The sequence below is a fragment of the Zalophus californianus genome, chromosome 9 (assembly GCF_009762305.2).
Source record: "Zalophus californianus isolate mZalCal1 chromosome 9, mZalCal1.pri.v2, whole genome shotgun sequence".
Classification (NCBI taxonomy): Eukaryota; Metazoa; Chordata; class Mammalia; order Carnivora; family Otariidae; genus Zalophus; species Zalophus californianus.
Genome location: NC_045603.1, coordinates 110,632,086 through 110,655,010, shown reverse-complemented (window position 1 = coordinate 110,655,010; position 22,925 = coordinate 110,632,086). Strand labels below are relative to the sequence as shown.

The 22,925-nt window shown below is 35.8% G+C and overlaps 1 protein-coding gene across 4 annotated transcripts in view; it reads right to left on the bottom strand.

Annotated features, from left to right (window-relative positions):
* The window catches only part of EPC1 (enhancer of polycomb homolog 1), a 94,178-nt gene that overhangs the window by 3,648 nt on the left and 67,605 nt on the right, over positions 1-22,925 (bottom strand). For 3 of the 4 annotated variants that reach the window (XM_027592828.2, XM_027592826.2, XM_027592829.2), the window contains exons 3-13: positions 14,988-15,133; positions 14,368-14,574; positions 13,842-13,990; positions 12,809-12,968; positions 11,398-11,574; positions 11,226-11,315; positions 10,993-11,141; positions 8,827-9,179; positions 1,317-1,441; positions 1,150-1,236; positions 192-333 (exon numbers count right to left, since the gene is read on the bottom strand). In XM_027592828.2, coding sequence (XP_027448629.1) covers positions 192-333; positions 1,150-1,236; positions 1,317-1,441; positions 8,827-9,179; positions 10,993-11,141; positions 11,226-11,315; positions 11,398-11,574; positions 12,809-12,968; positions 13,842-13,990; positions 14,368-14,574; positions 14,988-15,133 — 1,785 coding nt within the window. The remainder of the gene's footprint in view (positions 1-191; positions 334-1,149; positions 1,237-1,316; positions 1,442-8,826; positions 9,180-10,992; positions 11,142-11,225; positions 11,316-11,397; positions 11,575-12,808; positions 12,969-13,841; positions 13,991-14,367; positions 14,575-14,987; positions 15,134-22,925) is intronic. The other variant, XM_027592827.2, reaches the window with a different exon arrangement.

Below are 22,925 nucleotides of genomic sequence, written 5' to 3'. Positions count from 1 at the left end.
GCATGCGCGGGGGCTGGGGGGGGAGAGGGAGACAGAGAATCTCAAGGAGAGTCCCTGCTGAGCACGGAGCCCAGCGCGGGGCTTGTGGGGCTCGATCAAACGACTCTGAGCTCATGACCTAAGCCGAAATCAAGAGTCGGACGCTCAACCGACTGAGCCACCCAGGCACCCCTAAATGTCTTTATCCTTACCTGAGGCTGGAAGGACACCATTCACCCCAATTCCAAGCACCACATCATCCTTCATCTTGAATCCCATCAGCTGTTCTGATGTCACCAAAGCAGAAGCAGCAAACTGAGCACTAGCAGAATCCAAAGTCTTGGAAACAAAACCCTAAAAAGAAAATACAAAGCAAATCTAATCTGTATCGCTTGGTCTCAAATTAACATTAAAGCCACACAGGTACACCACAATAGTCTGAATATAAACCAGAGTGGCAAACCACTGAAATACCTTTATCTCTTTGACAGTCATAAATTTGAAGAATACTCAAGATCTAAGAACTCAGGGATTATGAATTTTGATCTTCGTATGTGACACTATATAATATGGACAAGTCAATTATGAAAAGAAACCTATAATGTGGAAACAGTAAACCTCCGACACAAAGTGTCAGACAAGAAATATACTAGTAAAACATTTCAGTGATTTGCAAATACATATGACGAAAAATGAATAGATAAGCTTCTTTCACCTAACTTACACATACATACACATATAAACAAAGGCGCCTCTGGAACAGTAAGATAACTATCCCTTTAGAACAGAAGTAACAAAATATCGTATCATAACTTGGGCTAGAAATTAAGAGGCTCCTTGAGTTTTTTAAATGAATTTTTCCTCCAAGATGCTAAGATTCAAATTTTAGCCTTTGAGCCTTACATGTGTTTAAATGGCAAACGTTTATCATGCCTGAGGTTTAAAAGTGATTTCTTTTAATAGTCGAAGAGGTTTAGTATGGTAACTTTAAATAAATTTTAATAATAATTAAAATACCCAAGAGAATGAGCTGGGTAAGATTATATATTAAAGAGGTACATTCACAGACTACAGGACAAACTTGGAAGACAGTGTCTTGATCTCATTTAACTATGCTTTGTAGTTTTACTTTTTAAAATAGGGAGCAGAGGTAACAGCTTCCATACTCACCTGTAACGTTCTTTCTAAACCCTGTATAGAATGGCTATGATGTAGATTCAGGCGAAAGCCACTTTTCTGCTGGTTAGATGCAAGGTTCTATGACAACAGTTGGTAATTAGAGATGCACTCTGGTGGGAAACAATGAGGGATGATCATAAGACAGACAAATCCCTCACCTGTGCAGTGGTGGCGGCGGAATTACTATTTGCTTGCTGTTGTTGTTGCTGAATTTGTGCAAGCTGCTGTTTCTGCATTAGTGCCAGTTGCTGCTGATGTTGCTGGTACTGTTCGGCTGTAAATGCTGGACATAAAACAAGGGGACACTTTATAAAAACTCACAGAGCGCACACACATCTTACAGTACCAAAACAAATTTCAGCATTAAAAAAGATTTTGTGCAAAATTAAAGCATCTGACAAAGGCTCATGATCCTGCTAAAGACCACTTCCATAGGAAAGATTCCGCATTTTTACAACCACATTTAACAGGAGTGGCTTGAGTTCAGAGCAACACAAAATTATAAACTTCCCGAGTTTTAACAACATAGGAAAGAGAACTCACTTCTCAAGTTTGAGAACCATGATTTTTGTAAGCTGTGACACTTGTGCTAGACAGTGTAAAAAGGTAATCCAGCTTTTTAAATCCACATATTTGGAATTCAACTTTGCACTGAGCTTGAGAAGAAATCTGATAATTACCATTTGGTTTCTCATTTACTCATATTACTGTCCCAATGCATTTAGACGATCCCTAACATTCTGTGTATCAATACTAATTGTTCGACATTTTTTGATTTTAGCCATTATAAACATTCCCTCTACATGGAATATAAGGTTGTTGGTTTATTACCTTTATTTTATTTTTTTAAAGAACTCATCCTTTAACAGGAAGAAAAAGAGGCTCCAAATGTTAAGGTTAATTAATTTTCCCCACCCAATTAACCCACCTGGAAAAAATCCAGTCAATAAGAACGGAGTTGTTTATGTTGATTTACTGTACAGAATGATGTCTGAGGAAAGACACTGTGTTATGCTACTTATGTTTGTCTATGGAGAGCTCAGTTCTAAAAAAAACAAACAAAAAAATGTTCATTTATTACCCCCCAAAAAAGTGTGTGCAGTTTTTAAAAAGGAAACCTTTTTCTTTTCTTTTTCTTATTTTTGCCGATTAAAAAAAGGAAAAAAAAAGGGCACATACAATCACAACATCTGACTTTAAAGGCTTCTTTAAGAAACCTGTGATGTTTGGGTAAGAATTATTTCAAAACACAAAAAAGGTTATCATGCATCCCTGAATACCAGGGAATCTATAAATCATGCAATGCAAATTTCCTCAGTCTAAATTTTAATGTTTTCAAAACACTGTCACTTAATATGTTGTAGTCTTTAATTGCATTTTAATAATTTAGTTGAAGAGAATATCACTTCATCAAGTTTTATAATTTTCACTCATAACTCATAAAGAATCTTTATCTTCCAGGATACAGCTTTCCTGAGTAGTACCACTACAAAATGTTTAGGTAGAAATTCCACCATATTGTGAATGGATCAGAAAATGCTGAAATAAAGTTTAAGAAAACCCCAGAAATTTAGTGTCTACACAGGCTTTACACTTGAACTAAGTTCTTGGGCTACAGGAGCAAAAACATAATTTCTTGTTGTAAAAACTTTAGTTGTTATCTGTCCTTTGATGCATTTCTTTTCCTACTATGTTGTAATTCTCAGATCTGAATACTATAGGGAAGACTTTTATTGACAACAGGATTAACTTCTAAATATTGACATAAAGTAACTTGGTGTCAGAATGACCATTTCCATGTAATAGAAATGTGCTGAATCAAAACTTGAAGAAAATTTACAAAAATTAATGCTGCCCCGATTGTTTATAATTAATGTAACATTTATCTATATGTTTTAAAAAATCCGTAAAAAGCAACTATTTAAACCTAAAGATCCTTAATTTATTAAATAGTTTTGCTAGTATGTTTTTGAGATTTACACTTTAACTTCCTAAGTTTGAGTGAGTTGCCTAAGTCTTGAATTTCCTAGCAGGGGATGCTCAGTAAATTTTTTAAAAAAAGGATCATTTCTACAAGGTCAGGTCATTACATATTTATGAAAACAATAATTTAGCATTCCCTGGAGACCTATATACAAAAAACTCCATTTATATGAATGAAAATATTATTATAGAACTTTGTGTTTATGTACGTTTTAATAAAAAAAATGGCAATAATACATTAGACACCGACTTGGAAAAAAGTTCCAAACATTTTCGCCCTAATTTAAGTCAACATTATAATCCCTGGTCTCTGAGGGTCTTGTGAATTTCACTTTTAAACAACTGTTAACTTCTTCCTAATACAAGATTTAGAAATAAAAATGCAACTAATTCTCATCACGATTTTAGATCCCTACTGTCAGTCTACTGCTTAGAAATATCTCTACACTTTTGGAGTCTAGTTACGAAATTTTCCCCAAACATGTTTCATAAATGATCTAGAAGAAATGCATATGCCAAGCAACATATACACAGACAATGATGGTAATAAAGACCATGGGTCTAGGGGCCAGGAGACCTTGATTTTTTTTTAGCTCTCAGCTCCATCGTAACTAGCCAAGTATACCTGGGCAAGTGACTGAACCTTTTGGGGCTCAGTTATGTTCATCCAACATACTTAGATTAATTTAGGTGATCACTAAAGCCCTTTTCAGCCAAGTGATGAAAGGATTTTATATTTTTTCTGAGAAATAAATTTCCAATCCAAAAGGCTATATGAATAAGTAGGAAAGCTTGGACAAAGGTAAGGTATACATTTGGGCAAATACAATCTGAACTGGGTTTTACACTGTTATTTATATAGAAAACCGAGAAGACTTCAGATGGCATTATAATTCAAAGTCTAATCAAATGCTAAATGGAAATAAATAAAGATAACCGTTATTTCCCTAATCTCTATCAAGGCAGAAAGTGTTATGGTTCCAGGTCTACCTCCAGATAGGGTGTGGTAGTCAAGTTTATAATTAACATAAAGATGGACAGGATGGTTTCAGCGACAGATGACCAAACCTAGAATCAGAAGCATTTCACAGAACACTAAATTTTTAGATCAGGAGGCATCCTTGGTGATTTCCTCCTACAACTTCACACTAAAGATGAAGAAACTTTCATCTGAGGTCACAGATAAAGTTAGTAGTGGAAAGGGGGGGGAACCCCACCCCTAAACCATTGAAATTTTAAATATGAAAAGACATAGACAAAGTTTGTTTTAGATTTAATATTTTCAAGAAATAATTAAACTTTTAATATACCCAACAGTATGAATCAAGTGCTTAAAAAAAAAAACCCCAAACACCCTCATATATACAGCACCTGACAGGAATCTAGGTATGGGAGAGGAGTCATGCGAGGGACATGACTAAAAGCTGAGACTAGGGAAGGAGCATAACAGGACTTCACATATTTGAAGGACACTATGATGTTGGAAAGCAAGAAAACTTATTCAGTATGTTTCTAAGGGCGAAAGAGGAACCTATAAATTTAAGGAGGCAGCTTTTGTTCGTAGATGGACAAACTTTTAAGCAAGATTCCCAACTCTAGAATAACCTGATCTAGAAAACTGTTGAATCTGCCCTCCCTAAGCAGTTTAGACAAAGGTCAGAAACTACCATTTTTTGGTAGTTGCTAACAATTCTCTGGAGTAGAAATTTAGATGCTACAGTCTAAGATGTTACCAGTCCACTTGGACAGGAAACTACTGTGCGGCACCCCAACACCTGGAATAGTTGAGGCTGTTGCCCTCTAAGTCACATTCCCGCAGCTGGAGCAGACCAACGGAAATGATCAAAGATGTGGGAGTAGGTGAGGGTGACAGGTACTTAGGAAAAAATTATTTTGAAAATCCAGTCTGAGAAGATAGAGGGAAGATTACCAAAATGTACATCGTTTTGTTAGTTAAAAAAAAAAAGGCAAAAACCCAAAACCAAAACAAAAAACAAAAAACCCCAATAAACCCAAACACCTATTTTAAAAGATAACCCTTGATTAGAAATATCTTTGAGCAGTACACAGGCAGAATATTATTTTAATACGGGAAAAGGTTACTTTAAAGAAACATAAAATAAAATGACTTCAGAGAGTATTAAAGTATGATCCCCTAACCAGGAAGCTTGAATGATAGTTTTGAGGTTCATAAGTACTTGTCAGCCACCCAGAAATCCAATCTGAAAAGAAAAATATGGTGTATTTCCTTGGATGGCCAAACATGAATGAACCTGAATTCATTTGGCTGCAAATTACTTGAACATGAGATTATCTGTGATCCAATCTTCCACTTATTGTAAATCATCTTGCACTTCAGCACACAACTACAGAACTATTAATTCTACTACTATGGGTGCTACTTCACACCCTGCTAAGGATATAATTTTGAATTGTGAAACACACTTGGATAAGGATTAAGGCCCAACAGATTTAAAAAATCTAACCATGAAAATATCCAATGCTTGAATCTAGAGTTCCTTTGAAAAGTGTATGCTACAAATTTTATGAAGTAAAATGTACTAATTTAAGTAAGCTACAGATCCTGAGACTTAAGAACATATTATTCTAGCTACATATATCCTATTAATTTACGAAAATAAACCAAATCTTTGGTAGAGACATGTGAGCTTAGGAAAATTATTTAGAAAGCTGATGAAATTTCAGTGGGAACTGGGAATTCAAATCCTGAACATATAATGGTGGTTTAAAAATCACTTTTCTATTTACAGTCTTTCTAAATGATAGAGTTCTTTCTAATTATGAAAAAGGTATTAATTCTGACATGTCATATCCCCCAAACTCAAACACATGCAAATGAATAGTCACTGAACAAACACTAAATTTTCAAAGGTGCTTCTATAGATTAAAAAAAAAAAAATAGTAGACTGTATTTGGAAACTGTCCAAATCACATATTAACTCAATTATTAAAAATGCAGAATTGATTCATATGTACTAAAATCTAGTCCTAGAAATTCTAAACACACATATATTTAAGTCTTCCCAAGTTCCTCAACATTGTGTCATTTTGCTGTGTGTTATCCAGAGGATCAAGCACTCTAGCACCTAACCAGGTTATTAGCCATCTGGCCACACAACTATGCAAAATGGCCAAGACTGGGAAGCAAGCAAAAAAATTCCAAGCAGCAGAAGCTACAAAAGTTGGTATGTTAAAGCTCATGATGCCCTTTACTAAAAATAATGGGCTCCTGATATCCTCATTTAGAATTTCCTATTTGAAAATGAGAATAAATAGGCTCTTATAGGTGATAGTTAGAAAAAGGAAAATCAGTCCAGAGGGCATCACTATGCCACAGCATATGTGTAAATATTTAAAATAATGACAGACTAATAAAAAAAAGGCTAAATCAAAGTATTTGGCTTAAGAAGCAGACAAGTAAGTATATATCAATTGGCCCATATATCATAGTGGCTAAGTTCTGAAGTCAGTATAGTAAAAATTAAGCCTTGAAAATTCCTTTAGAGTCTCCCATGATGGATGTATCTCTTTTAATAAGCACAGCAAAGACAGTTTTTCCTCTGGCATCAGACTAGATCAGGTTCTGTGGCTGAGTACCAGATGACATAGTTAGGCTTGTATTTGGGGGCCATGCTATACGGAAAAATTTATCTTTAAAATTAAAATTACACTGATGGAGGTGAGATGCTTAACCTCAATGTGAGACAATGGAAGCACAGATACTCGGAGAGCAACAGTAACAGATTTCACTTCTGCCATTCCCAGAGTGGCCCACTCTGGACAATATATTCTTGCAGTAGAATTGTATTAGAATCCTGTGTAACTTCTGAACTGTTAAAATTTTATTTTTTTCTCCAGGGGCCTATAGTTGAATTCACTTAAGTTAAATGTACATATGATAGGACTCTATTATAATATACTTTGTAGAGCATAAAGAGAAAAGCTTTAGGTTTTTGGAATATTCACAAACAGGAAAGAATAAAGCATTACCCAACAGCAATCTGTAGGCATCTATTCTCTAAGTATACAAAAGATCTAGTAAAAATTAAGGGAAAATTGAAAACAATTATGTGCAACAAAAAATTTGATAAACCCATTCTTTAAAGGTTGTATCACATTATATGGAAGAGGACATGATTAAAAAGACAATCACAGTTACTAAAAATTGTTTTTCAGCTAAACTTTTGGTAATACTACTTGTTCAATGTTCACTCTTCAATATTCTTTGGCAAACACAAGTCAAGTTTCATAATATCAATGCTTACTTATGTAGTATGGCAAAACAATTTATATAAAGATCATTAAAAGATAGACAATTCAACTTCTCTATTTTTTTTTTTTTTAAGATTTTACTTTTTTAAGTAATCTCTACATGAAGCGTGGGGCTTGAACTCACAACCCAGAGATCAAGAGTCTCATGCTCCACTGACTGAGCCGCCAGGCATCCCGCAAGTTCTCTACTTTAAGGGGCGAGAAGATGGGGATTGATGAAACATGCCAGTTTTCTACAAGAAGTCTCAAGGAATTTATACAGCTTAAATATCTATCAGGGGAAATATATTACAAGTTTATACTTCTAAAATCCCTATACTCGCACACTATGTAAGTCCTCTTTCATATTGAAAAGTTCTTTATTTTGATTTTTAAGACTGTAATAGCTGAGAGAAACGGACTCTCCATAGTATATACTCTGAAATTAATGGGACTATACTAATCCGTTAGGACTCAGAATAATTTAGATTATCTTCTAGTTGACTTCTGAAATGTGATTATTTTTCTTATGAGCTAAAGACTTCCACTTCATAGAAGTACTTGTTTTCCAGACACAAAGTAAATTAGTTTATGGAACCTTTTCTGGAGATCTTTAAGAATAAGCAGCACATTTTCATATTTATTAGAAGATTTAACTGTAGTCTTACCAGATAACTAGGGCGACACAATAAATATCTCTACAGTCACTTCAAAATCTGTATTTAAATTACCTTTACAAAAATCTGTGGTAACATAATTTTAACAGTGAATTTCTATAACTTACATGCCTCAAATAACACAGATTTATGCTTTAAAATAGAAAGCTAAAATTTTAGGAATATTTAAAGACAGCATTTATTTTAGACACATTTCACAATATAGCCATAATGCTAAAGTAGGTGTTATCTGGAAATGTTTCCAAAATTATAATGATCCTATAAAATTAAAATAACCCTTTAAGTATTGTTCTCTGAAAAATTAGTTTCTCTTATAAATTATTCTGCATTACTGTCAGTAGATAAGACTTTTGCATATCTACTGACCTGCTGGTCTACTTTTAAACAGTTTAAATAAAAGACTAGAGAAGTATCCAAGCATAAAATAGTAACAATTAATGGCCCATTTTCTTTTCATATTCTTTGAAAATATAATTGCTGAATTGTGAACTGTGGGTTCACAGAGTATATCCAGGAAACAAATGTCATACATTAAGTAGTAATAAACACCTTTGCATGTGGGTGTGTTTAAGTGAAAACACATGTACAAAGAGAATTCAAATATTTAACCTCGGTCCTTTTTTTCTCATTAGTTTGAGAGAAAAGGACTTTTGGCCTTAAATATAATACACCACATTCAGAAAATGGATGAACCTGACATTTCTACAGAAATGTACATCATAACAAATAAACATACCAAAATGTGCTGAACCACTGCTACTTTTACTTTGCGTGGAGGTACTGCATGTCTGGGTCCCGGGTTGTGCTGTTCCTGTTCGATTTAAACTCCTATATAATTTCCTACAGGAGAGTTCATCATTGTCACTGTCATGTAGGGATGGTGTCCGAGGCCTAAAATGCCGCCATCTACATGATTTGATATTGACTAGTATCTGACTGAGGTCTTTAGAGAAAGATTTGTCCGAGGTATTTGTTTCTGAGGTATTGGCAAACTGATTGACTGGAGAATGTTGTGGAGAGGAAAGCATTTCCAAATCCAGATGTTGAAACATACTGTCATAGTCTGAGTGAGCTCTGTCCAGTAAGACCCTATTAAAAATAAGGCAGGGAACATATATGTAAAATAGCTATTCAAAAATTATAAAAAAAGACCCTCCCAATTCCCCCAAAGCCATCTCATACTAAATATTTAAAAGCTATAAATTTGATTATTTCAGTATTTGGCCCTGTAAGCTAAGTTCTCAAATTTTGTGGGTAAATTTTCAATTTCTGATAAAAGTTCTTTTACTTTATAACAATCTGATTAAAGAGAGTAATCCACCTTAAAGAATTAGGTACACTATTCATTTTACATCAGCAATGGCCTACTAACAGTTCTATGAGTTGGTCTACCAGCAGAAGTTACTGATAAAACATGAGACTATTTTTCTTTCCAAACTGCTTTTCAACCAAAGATTTTTATTTCCATTACAAAGCACCAAAACACTTCATAAAATATCTGTTCTCTATTAAGCAAAAACTTCATTCTTTTTTTTTTTTTTTTGCAGGGGTGGGGGAGGTAGGAGAAAAGCAGTAAAAAGTATGCGAGCTTTGGGTTATTTTATACGATTAAAATTTCTTATTGACAAAATATTTGAGATCCACTACTCTAGAGGATATGTGTTATTTATATAAACTTTATAAATGTTTCCATCTTAAAATACTAACATTGACTACGCTAGTATAGAATAAAATATAGCCAACATACAGAATTTTCACCACTATTGATGTCAACATAATGATGGGGGGAAAGGCACTAAATAAAATATATTTCATGCCCAGACAATTCTAAACTAATGTTTAAGTGATTAAAAACTGCAATTAAGATTTGAAAAATGAAAGAAACAGGTATAAGCCATAATTCACTATAAATTACATCCTTAGGTTTCTTCCTGAAAGCACCCTGATATTATGTTCTGCCTTTTATTTTTTTTTTCCACCTACATGGGAATATCTTTCTTTTTCTTCACTTTTATGTGTTCTTTCTTTTTCTTCACTTTTATGTGTTCTGTAATTCCTTCCTGCCTCCCCCACAAATTCTCACATAAAGGCATCTAGAGTGTACAGGGGTTCTATCATGTTTAAACAAAAGAAGAACAGTAATTAGATCCTGAAAAACTGGGATGTCAGGGCAGGTCATGCATGGATCCTGGAGCCTTTTTTTTTTTTTTTTAAGATTTTATTTATGTATTTGAGAGAAAGAGAGAAAGAGAGAGAGAGAGAGAGAGAGAGAGAGAGAGAGACAGCATGTGGGGGGAGGGGCAAAGGGAGAGGGAGAGGCAGAGTATCTAAAGCAGACTCCGTGCTGAGCCCCGAGTGCGGAGTGTGATGCAGGGTTCAATCTCACGACCCAGAGATTATGACCTGAGCTGAAATCAAGAGTTGGATGCTCAACCAACTGAACCACCCAGGTGCCCCTTCTGGAGCCTTTTCACTGAGGAATTAAACAACTTAGTGTACTAGTTACATGACATTTCTTAGCTTATTCAATCCTTTCTCCTAACATCTCCCAGAACTGTTTTTTTTTAAGACTTTATTTATTTATTTGACAGAGAGAGACAGCGAGAGAGGGAACACAAGCAGGGGGAGTGGGAGAGGGAGAAGCAGGCTTCCCGCTGTGGGGCTCGATCCCAGGACCCCGGGATCATGACCTGAGCCGAAGGCAGACGCTTAACAACTGAGCCACCTAGGCACCCCACTCCCAGAACTTCTGAAACAACTTTTTGCAGTTTAAGTATTTTCATCAAAAATCAGTTAGGAACAGAAAATAGGAACAAATAAGCTATTTAGAAGGATTCCCTCTCTTTAAGCTCTAGATTTCATTACCCTACTGTCCCTATGCTAGGAATACAGAAACACTTACCTTCCGCCGCGCCCAACCCGTCTTCGTGCAAATCCAATACACCTTTGGGGTACGGTGAGGGTAGTTAAGCAGTATCTATATCGTACATCCCCTAATCCTCCATCTTTAGGACTAGTCCAAGGCCAGTTGCCAGTTTGGTCTAAGTGAGGCTAAAAAAAAAAAAAAATCCAAATTATTTTATTTTGTCAGTTAAAGGTGAAGTTTGTTATTTAAAAAGAGAACCTGAAACTTACAGCATAGTACTGACAGCCTGCTTTCCTACGGAAAGCAAAAGGACCATCAGGATCATTTTCTTCTTCAGCTTCCGAAGAGCCAGACAAAACCTTTAAAATAAAATGAAGTGAGTCAAAACATGTGACTTCCTCCATTTCTCCTCTATACTCATAGAGAAATTTGTATCTTTACCTGGGAGAGAGGTTCTTCATCCGAGCTGGGAAAGTCATACTGATTTAAATCTTTAGCATTAAAGACTGGCAGTGCAGCAGGACTCGTCTGCTGAGGGGCTGTAGCAGCAGACGATGGTAAGACTTTGGGCTTCTTTTCATATTTACGTTTAGGTCGGGTAAGATCGGCTTTATCTTGCTGCAATAAAGTCATATTATTAGTCAAACACTAGAAACCACGTTCAACAAGCCTGTCGTTTGTGGTAAGTTTTAATAAGAAGTTTAGAGCTAGAACGAAATCATTCATACTCGGAAGAGCTATATAAGATGCTGATGTTTTGTCATCTTATATTGTAAAGTCTTACAGGTTGGTCTCTGTGAAACAGGGATAATGTTCCTACAACCTAAACATAATCTCATGAAAGATTTTGTTTCAGTTAAAGTAAAAGAAGAGAACAGAAGTTCTTCAGCTTCTGAAAGCCTGTAACTGCAGTTAGTATTTACCATTAGCTCCTGTACCTTTTTCTCAATTTTCTATCAAAATTCTAGAAGAGAGGGGCGCCTGGGTGGCTCAGTTGGTTAAGCGACTGCCTTCAGCTCAGGTCATGATCCTGGAGTCCCGGGATCGAGTCCCGCATCGGGTTCCCTGCTTGGCAGGGAGTCTGCTTCTCCCTCTGACCCTCCCCTCTCTCATGTGCTCTCTCTCTCTCAAATAAATAAATAAAATCTTTAAAAAAAAAATTCTAGAAGAGAATAAAAAAAAAGGGGGGATCTAGTATTTATTCTAAAGAGTTACCAAATCAATTTTGGGAAGATAATAATGCAAACAATTTTACATATACACAAAGCAAACCTCATAACTTTTCTGTGGAGGTGTTACAAAAGTAATAGTAAGGATTTGGTAGCTAAACAATAAAGGCTTTCTGGAGTGAATCTGGGCAGTTTTAGGTGATAAAGAGATGAAATCATGAAACAGGGACAACACAAGGATAAAATACAGAAGCAGGAGTGACTGAGCTGACGAACACAGTGCATGTTGGAAATACGTACGCAGGTGAGAGCAAAAGCTAGGAGCAGTATGAAGTATGCAAGATGCAAGAAAGGTTAGAGGCAAAAATGATACTTGTTGGGAAGAAAAAGATCACGGCAGTATTATGGTTGTGTACATATGCTAAATACTTGTATCAAGTTTTAGGTAGTTTATGGCATTATGGTTCTTTTTGGAAAAAGTAAGTTATTAAAAAGTTCATCTATATGGTATCTCCCTTTATAATTCCTACCGTTGCATCAACAACAGTATTCGAGGTCAGTCTTGAATCAAAAGCTGACTTTGCAGCATATTTCACGGTAGGGTTTATATGTATTTTTCTTTCACTCTACTGATAAAACGCCATTCTGTTATCAGCTACTGTTATCACAAAAATGTTTACCACCTTATTTGCTTTGAACTCCTTCACATCCATTGCTTCCTGATGTTTAAATTGACTGCTATTAGTAATAGGGATGATGGGGATGGCATAAGTAGGTTTCATTGGCTGTCTCTGTGCCATAACCTCGGACACGATCTCTCCATTGTAGTCACCCAAATTATACCTGAAATTATAAAAAAGAAAGCTGCAAAAGTTAAAGTTAGTGCTGTAAATACCTAGGACTATTAATATCTGAGATACGATTATAAACACTGAGTAGACTTACGGTAAGATTAAACTCTGATAATTTGCTGAATGTTTATTAAAAATAAAGAGTACATAATTCCTTCTGTTTCTTCCATTTAGTTTTTGGCTTATAGCTTTATCTTTGCACCATAAATACATGATTGTGGTAAAAAAAATAAAGGTTCGAATTTTAACTCGCCAATTTTGGTGAAAGATTTGGTGGAGATGTTGAAATTAATGCCTACAATGGTGCTGAGGAACTTTCTGCTAATTTGAATTGTCTGTGCTATAAAACTAATTTTCCTGAAATGAATTATGAGAAATTTAATAGTGGTTTTCTTTGGAGATACTGACTAGGAAACAGGAGAGTGAGGCTTAAAGTTGTCACTGTGTACCTTGCCAAATGGTTGAGTGTTAAGATTATGGGACTTTTCCCCTCCCTTCTTTATACTTCTCTGTTAAAAAACACAGTATGTATTTAAAAAAAAAAAAATCAGTGCCATCTAGTGAGTAAATTAAAAACTTTAGAATTGACAAATGTTCTCTCCTTCCCAGCCTTGCACTCAACTCAAATAAGGACAAAAGAATAAGATTATACCTGCCATATTTTAATTTTACTGAACCTAGTCACTTTTAAAGAAAATAGAGAAACACATGTAAAATTATGCAAAATATATCATATCACACATTTAATAGTTTCTACTTATTATTAAAGGAAGGTATTTCCAAGGTTAATTGCTTAGGTACCATACTTCAATACACAAAATGCTAATGGCACGATACTTCCTGATCCTATTAAAGTATACTTTACCTCTTTTCCATAATTTCCAGTGTTAAGTGCAATAGCTCCCTTTTACTCTTTTCTCTTCTTTTTATCATCTCTAGAATAGTAACAGCCCGACTCAGATCTCGACGCAGTTTAAGCATTTTTTCATAAGAGGCTTCATCATTTTTGCGATTCTGCAAATACGAAGTTGCTTTTTTAATGTCAATAACATTTCTAACTAGTGGCATTCTGAACACAGCTACTAATATATAAGAATACATACATTTGAAGGGCTGGTTAGAATTTAAAGACACTGAAAGGGAATATGGATCACCAGGAAATCAATTTTATATGTGATTTTTAAATAGTTTAACATTAAAATATATCATTAATAGTTGTGTAATGAATCCTAAGGTTGATTCGTTTTAAATTAGTATTTTTCATTATTTTGCACAGAAAGTCTATTTAAATACAAATTAAAATACAGCCTTCCGATGCAGAGATATGTCGTAAGTATAAATAATTCTTATATTAAAAAAAATTGCAAAAAAAGTTTTCCAAATTCACTTACTTTTCGAGTCTGCATTTTTTCAGTACGTCTTCTAAAAGCCACATAAGGATCATTTGTGCTGGAACCATCTCTCTTCTCTTGTTTTACTGATGGGATAAGAGATGGCCCTCGACAGTTTTTTCTCTTTTTAATCCAGTATTCATAAACTTCTCTAATTAATTCATCATCTTCTTTTAGCAGTAGCTTGGCTTCCTGCAGACTGACTGGCTAAATGTAAAATCATTATGTCATTTTCATATAATACATATATAAGGTTCAAAAGTCCTTCTAACTTTAATGACAATAATCAAAATAACAACAGTATTAATAACAGCAAACGTGGAGTGCCTTATACATGTCAGTCACTGACGCTTTATATACATGAGTTTAGTTAATTTTCACAACAATCTTATCATGTTCATCATCTCTATTTTACAGAAGGGGAAACCGAGGCACAGAGACCTTTTTTTTAAAAAACGTATCGCTCAAGATTATACAGGTTAGTACTGGGCAGAGATGGGATGTGAATTCATGCTTGTTAATTCCAGAGACTGCTCACTTACCCTCACCCCAATATTATCCTGTTTCCATATACATATATATGGAAACATATACTTATTATATATACAGTGAAGTTGTACCTGCTGACCACTGCCTTTTTCTAGACGGTCAATCATCTCCTCAAATTGCAATGGGCAGATGTCCATTTTCTTTTTTAGTTTATTCACAAATACTTCATCTTCAGAATCCAAATCATAATCAGGCTGTTCAGCGTCCAAACTAAAAGCTGACAGAAGAAACCATAAGCAATCATTTACTATGTGAATCCACTGACAAAAACTTCTCAACAGATGTCTGGATAGAAACAAAATCTAGATTTTCTAAAGAAATAAGAAATTTATGCTTCCCACACTTAAAGTTACTGTTAATATAGACACACACATAAGTCATAAAAGACAATGGATGTGACCCCTTCCCCCACCTCAAAAGTAAACTAGAAGCCCATTATTAAGAACATAAAGAGATTATTAAATGTATTGGATTCAACTCTACGTAAATCTTATAGCTAAAAATGATAAAATATCAGCAGTTTCATATGGTTTGATATAATATAAAAGGTCTTTAAATAAGATTGTTTCTAGAAGAAATCCTACTTAATAGATTATGTAACTACTTTACCAAATGCTTAGGGAGTGGTATTTAAAGCTGAAGTGTTAGAAGCCACTGCCAAGGGCGCCTGGGTGGCTCAGTTGGTTGGGCAGCTGCCTTCGGCTCAGGTCATGATCCTGGAGTCCCTGGATCGAGTCCCTGGATCGAGTCCCGCATCGGGCTCCCTGCTCGACGGGGAGTCTGCTTCTCCCTCTGACCCTCCCCCCATCTCATGTGCTCTCTCTCATTCTCTCTCTCTCAAAATGAATAAATAAAAATCTTTAAAGAAAAGGAAGAACTATCCTTCAAAAAAAAAAAAGAAGCCACTGCCAATAACAGTAATAGCTATCACTCAATGAGTGCGCTTCTCCTAAGGAGGCTTGTTTCCTCATGACAATCATTGTCATGGTGACAGAAATGTGATGTATTTCGTATATTTGTTAAGATTTGAAAAAAATGCCAAGAACCACATCATCAAATGTCATTCAATTACGTGTCAAAATTAAACTAGGCTAACAATAATATAAGTAAACTATTAAATAACTTGATATCAAAATGTCTCACACCTTTCCCTTGCTTAATAACTCTTAATTTCCTATCACCTCAGAATCCAAATCCTTAGGACTGTATGAGGTCTTTTTTTCACTTAGCCTCTCCAGTCTCATCAGTACTTTATGATGTAGCATTATCAAATTTCATATACATATATATATATATATATACATATATATATATATATATTTTAAGTAATCTCCCCACCAGCATGGGGCTCGAACTCACAACCCCGAGGATCAAGAGTTGTGTGCTCTACCAACTGAGCCAGTCAGGTGCCCCTCAAATTTCACCTATTTCATACAGCGTGCTATTTCATGTCTTGAGGCCTTTACATTAGCTGTTTTCTGCCTGCCCACCTAACAAATGACTGCAAACAACCTGATTTCAAGTCCTGTGGAATTCCTTCCTGATTGCCCAACTAGTAAGTGGTTCCCAGCCACTTTTATCTTTTATTGATGCTATGAACCCTTTCCCAGAAAAACAGACTGTGTGAACATATAACATTCTGCACAAATTAAAAGGAATTCAAATATCTCTAAAAGCTGTGGCACCAAGGTTAAAAATTCCAGTTCTAAATCAATGACCTTCTCTTGTACTATTTTCTACACATACTTTATAATCTACTTGATAAATATTAGGATATGACTGAGCTCCTTGAAGAGGAGGCACTGTGACTTATTTACCTCGGCAAAGACAGTAAACATGTTCATCTTGTATGCCAACTGTTTGCAGTACTCTACTGAAAAGCATTCTGATACTGCCTTGATTAAAGTGGGGGAAAAAAACCCTGAAAAAATATGTAGTTATCCATTAGTGATATCTGTGATAGGTACAAGAGGGTACCCTTTGGCTACCCCATCCTCCCTCCCTGCTTCAAGTTTAACATAGTATCTTGCCTACAGGAATCCAATAAATATTTGTAGAATTGAACATATTATATCATTGTTTGTTTTCTGTTTTGACCTATTTTACACTTCTGTAATATTCCTAATTAAAATATTTAGATTCCTTCATAAAAATCTCTATATGTTAACACCTCTGCACCCCTGTTTCTTACACCCAGAGGCCCTCCAATGACTTTCCATGATCTATTTCTGTTTGTTATTTTGATGTAAACAGAACTTTTGCAGATCCTGGAGTAGATTAAACACTGTCTGTTAGATTAAAACACTTGTTTTCTTGGGTCCCTAACCAAAACAATTCATATCTGCATTGTTCAACAGGATAATCATTAGCTAATTCAAATCAATTAAATTAAAAATTTAGTACCTCAGTCACATTAGCCACATTTCAAGTATTAAATAGCTATATGTGGCGGGGCGCCTGGGTGGCTCAGTCATTAAGCGTCTGCCTTCAGCTTGGGTCATGATCCCGGGGTCCTGGGATCAAGCCCCGCGTCGGGCTCCCTGCTTGGCAGGAAGCCTGCTTCTCCCTCTCCCACTCCCCCTGCTTGTGTTCCCTCTCTCTCTGTGTCTCTCTCTGTCAAATAAATAAAATCTTTAAAAAATAAATAAATAAAATAAATAAATAAATAGCTACATGTGGCTAGTGCTGTACCAGAAAGCACAAATAATAAAATATTTCTGTCATTATTTAAAGTTCTTTAACAGAACTCTTTAATAGAGTGGTGATCCTGATAATCCAGAAAGCCAAACTGACAGGGACCAACTAGCATTGTTCTGCTTCTTAAGGGCGTATTTTATATATGTTTAGGGTCTTATTTATATATCACTTGGCATCTTCCACTATAAAATTTTTCAGATCAAATCATACTTACAAAACTTATTTACAAAAACGAAACAAGCTCACCTAACATCACCTTACGTTTGCACTACCAAACTATATTTGACATATATTATATCATGAATGACAAGTCACATCCAACATACTGGGCCAGGCAGTCAAGACTGGAAAGGAAGATCCCTAGGTTAGGGACCTCAGTGTCTTTTCCACGGAAAGTTAACAAGTATCTGAGGGTCAGAATGCTCTCGCCTCTGCAAGAAGCTTTCCTTCTACAGATGGTGCAAACACATGTAAGATCTTAAAATACAAGAAGAACCAAATCTTGTTCAGACATAAAAACACTAAAGCCCTAGAAAAATGCTAACATGTAAAAATTCACTTTAGGATTTCATTTGACCAAAAAACCAGAGCCAATGATTAAAATGCAATTTAGCTTCAGCCCAACCTGCCGCTTCCAAATGACAGCTCAACTGCAGCTGATAAAGATTTAACATAGTTATCATGGTCCTAGAAAGAGGAGAATCTTCAAATTTTCTGGGCCATGTTATTGAGTGTGTTCAAAGTAGAAAACCGGGTTTACAGAGAAATAGGCAAGTGGATTGCACCTTGTAATTCAGCTCTGTCAATTAAAATGAGACCTAGCTAGCCAATAATTGTTTAAGAACAGGAGCCATATTACAGAGGCTAACTCATTTTAAAATATTTTGATAGGGATAAACCCAGATATGTGTATGGTTAAACAAAATATACAGATGGAAGAGAAAATGCAGTAGAAAATAAATCCAAGCAAAAAGAACACAATAGTACATACATGTAAGTTTATTTATTTATTTTTAAAGATTTTATTTACTTGACAGAGAGATGGAGAGAGCACAAGCAGGGGGAACAGCAGAGAGAGAGAGGGAGAAGCAGACTCTTTGCTGAGCAGGGAGCCTGATGCGGGGCTCGATCCCAGGACCCTGGGATCATGACCTGAGCCTAAGGCAGATGCTTAACCGTCTGAGCCACCCAGGCGTCCCTAAATTGATTATTTTTAAAGAAGATACAAAGTAGTACACAACAGTCCTTGCCCTTATGCTTAGAGTCAAGTAACACAGATGAAATGTATATAAATATTTATGTAACAAATGCCATATGTAGCTCAGACTAAGTATGTATGTCTATAACACCAATAGTGAAAGGATATTTGGGCCCTGAAATGGGACAAATTGTGGATTAGAAACAGAATGTAATCCCTGATTGAAAAGAAGGCACATTATACTAGGCAAGGAGAAATTTCTCAGCCCAGGAATGGTAAGTGGGTTTCAACTCAACAATAGCCCTCAATGATTGGTAATATCTACTTGTAAAGTTCTTGAAACAAATTCTGAGCAGCAGAAAATGTTGTTAATAGTGATATTTACTATAGTGTGGTAGGTATTTGACACATTTGCCTTAGACCTAAGAAGACAAAGCTATCACTGGCTAGCTAGATCATTGAAGTCTTCAACTTCTTTATATTCATAAGTAACTGAGAGCTTTGAGTCACTTTTAGAATGTACTTGAGGAGAATGGAGAATCTCAGATTTGAAATCACAGACACAAAATCCTTTTTGATAAAATTCTGTGGATGATGCTATGGATTTTACATGAGAGTAGTACCAGAAGAATAATGGCGGAAGACTGGATGTTGTAGGTGGATATGGAGGTAGGCAAAGGGAAGGAGGAAATGCAATCTTTCAGAATCAGGGCATAAAGACAGGATATCTCTATTCTAAGAGGTAATTTTAAAAGTAGGTTCTACAAAGATCTATTAAAAAAAAAAACCTTCCTACTTAGAAATTCACACTTATAAAAATTGCAAAATGAAAACAGTCTAGGGGCACCTGGGTGGCTCAGTCATTTACAGGTCTGCCTTCGGCTGAGGTCATGATCCTAGGGTTTTGGGATGGAGCCCTGCACTGGGCTCCCCACTCAACTGGGAGCCTGCTTCTCCCTCTCCTTCCGCCCCTCCACGTGCTTGCGCTTGCTCTCTCTCTCTCTCTCTCGCAAGCGCTCTTGGTCTCTGTCTCTCAAATAAATAAGTAAAATCTTAAAAAAAAAAAACCCACAAGAAAATAGTACAAGGAACACCTGCATATCCTTTACCCAGAATCACCTACTGTTAAATTTTGTTTTATCATCTGCATGTGTTCTGTTTTATATCTCTAGCTTCTATGTACACTTACACTTTATTTTTTGAGGCACTGGAGGATAAATTACATTCATAATGGTTCCTTACTGCTAAATACTTCAGAGTGTATTTCCTTAGATTCTTTCATATAATCACAGTACAGTCATCAACTTCATAAATTTACACTCATAAAACAATTTAATCTCCTGCCTACATTCCAATTTTATCAGCTGACCCAGTAATTCATAACCTACCCCCCCTCCAGCACAAGACCAGTCTAGGATCAAGTATTATTTTTGTTATTGTCTCTCTGGCCTCCTTTAACCTGGAACATTTCTATAGCCTTTCTTTGTCTTTTAAGATACTGATGTTTTTGAAGAATACAGCCCTCTCCCCAGAACATTTATTATTATTATTATTCCCATTATGATTAGACTATGCACTCTTAGATGGCATACTGCATACTCAACTTTCTTAGTCCTTCTCACGGTATCACGTCTAGAGACACACAATGTTCATCTGTTCCTAATAAGTGATGATAATTTTCATTACCAGTCAAGAAATTACCCAATTGTTTCACTGCATAACTACTGTTTGTCCCTCCGCCTTGTAACTAATAAACAGTTGGCAGGGAGAGCTTAAGATCATGTAAATATCCTGTTCCTCATCAAAATTTTCTCTTATATTGAGAACACATTGATGATTCTTACATGATTCAATCTTGGTCACAATAATGGCAAAAATGATCTTCCAACTCCAGTACTCTCTTCACATTGTACCACTCAGCTTTTGGCTTTGTACTACAGAAGCATGAGACTACTCGTCACCATTTTTTATTATCAGTACGGGCTCCTGAGTTCCTACATTTTTCAATGCTTCACAATTCATTATGTCTAATTATTCCATTGCTTAAATTGTCCCAGAACCAGCCAGTGAAAGAAATTCCTGTGTTCTTGTGATATGCCCGTCATTTTTTTTTTTTTAATGCTTAATTTCTGACATAATAAGAGGTTCCAGGTTCATCTTGCACCTACCCTTCCACAGCCCTGGAATCAGCCATTTCTCCACAGATTCGTGGACCCATTTAATGGAGAATGGATTAGAGAAGAGGTGCTAGGTGTGCTCACTGCTACCGAGTAATCTTGCTTCTTAGATCTTTCAGTGGACAGAGTTACAAACGTATATATATGTATCTCCACAAACGTGTATATATATGTATCTCCACACACAGGCATATATACATATATAAATGTACATCAAGATTACCCTTTAAAAAAAGGCTTCTGGGGCACCTGGGTGGCTCATTCGTTAAGCATCTGCCTTTGGCTCAGGTCATGATCCCAGGGTCCTGGGATCGAGCCCCACCATCAGGCTCCCTGCTCAGCAGGAAGCCTGCATCTCCTTCTCCCACTCCCCCTGCTTGTGTTCCCTCTCTCGCTATGTCTCTGTCAAATAAATAAGATCTTTAAAAAATAAAAATAAAAAAAGGCTTCCTTTCAGGATTAATAGGAGAGCCTTGAGACCCAAGGGCAAAAAGAAGGGGGTGAAAGAATAGTTCCTGTCTATTCTGGTCAGAACTGTTTTGTCCTTTCTTCCAGTTTATATAAATAGGAAAGTCCCATCTGTATACTCTAGAAGCCTTACAGATCAGCAGCAAAGAGAAACAACATTACATGATCCTTTGGATTAGGAGATGCTGAGTGTCAAGCACTCAGTGAAATAGCTTAAAAGGTACCTAAAGTCTGGCACTAAAGAAGGGGATAATGGTTATAATATGGGTTTCTTCCTTAAAAGCTCTGATTGGAGTAAAGGAAGAAAATTATGATCTCTTCCCTAAGCCAGCTGAAGATAAGGACAGAGTTGAACTTTTCCAAACTAATGTTCAATAAAATGTTAACAGAGAACATATAATAAATACAACTAGAAAATGCTGGGTTAAAATTAGCCTTTCCTGCAGCGCCTGGGTGGCTCAGTTGTTAAACGTCTGCCTTTGGCTCAGGTCATGATCCCAGGGTCCTAGGATCGAGCCCTGCATCGGGCTCCCTGCTCAGCAGGAAGCCTGCTTCTCCCTCTCCCACTCCCCCTGCTTGTGTTCCCTCTCTCACTGTGTCTCTCTCTGTCAAATAAATAAATAAAAATCTTAAAAAAAAATTGGCCTTTCCTTTCTTTTTCCCCCTAGCCACAAGACTCCTGGAGCCTATAAATATGAAAATACGCATTATGACTCTGGGGGCAGGTAGGGGAATATAATATGTAATCATTCTCAAACATGTTTGACCATTGCTTTTTTTAGAGAATACTAGTTATCACCTTTTAAAAACTCCCAAGAAGAGTTTGTGTAACATTAGCTTAAGAGATTTACACAATAGAAATTAGGGGAACTAAAATGAACCAGTCCATATATATAATTCAAGGTAACATATCCTTCATAAGTAATTTACTAGACCACCTAGCAGACAAAATTTTAACTTTATAGAAATTTATACTCTAATTATTTTATTTAGTGTAGTGTATTAAAAGGCAATACCAAGTTTTAAAGAATTAACATAAATCTTACATAATTTCTTCCAGAAAACAGAATAAGAGAACACTTTCCAACCTGTTTTATGAAGCCACTATCACTCTGATACCAAAACCAAATAAGACAGAGCATGCACACGTGCACATACACATATACACAGCCAAAAAATCTCTCATGAACCTAGGTGCAAAACCCCCAATAAAATCCTCCCCAACAAGGTATGAAAAAAAATACACTACAGTCAAGTGAGATTTATTACAGGTATGTGAGGTTGGTTCAGTATTTGAAAATCAACCAGTGTAACTTATCATATCAAGAGGCTAAAGAAGAAAAATCACATGATGCTATCCATTGATGTAGAAAAAGTATTTCACAACACTGAACACTGATTCATGATAAAAACTCTCAGTACATTAAGAATAAAAATCATGATCCATAAGAGGAAAACTGGTAAACTGG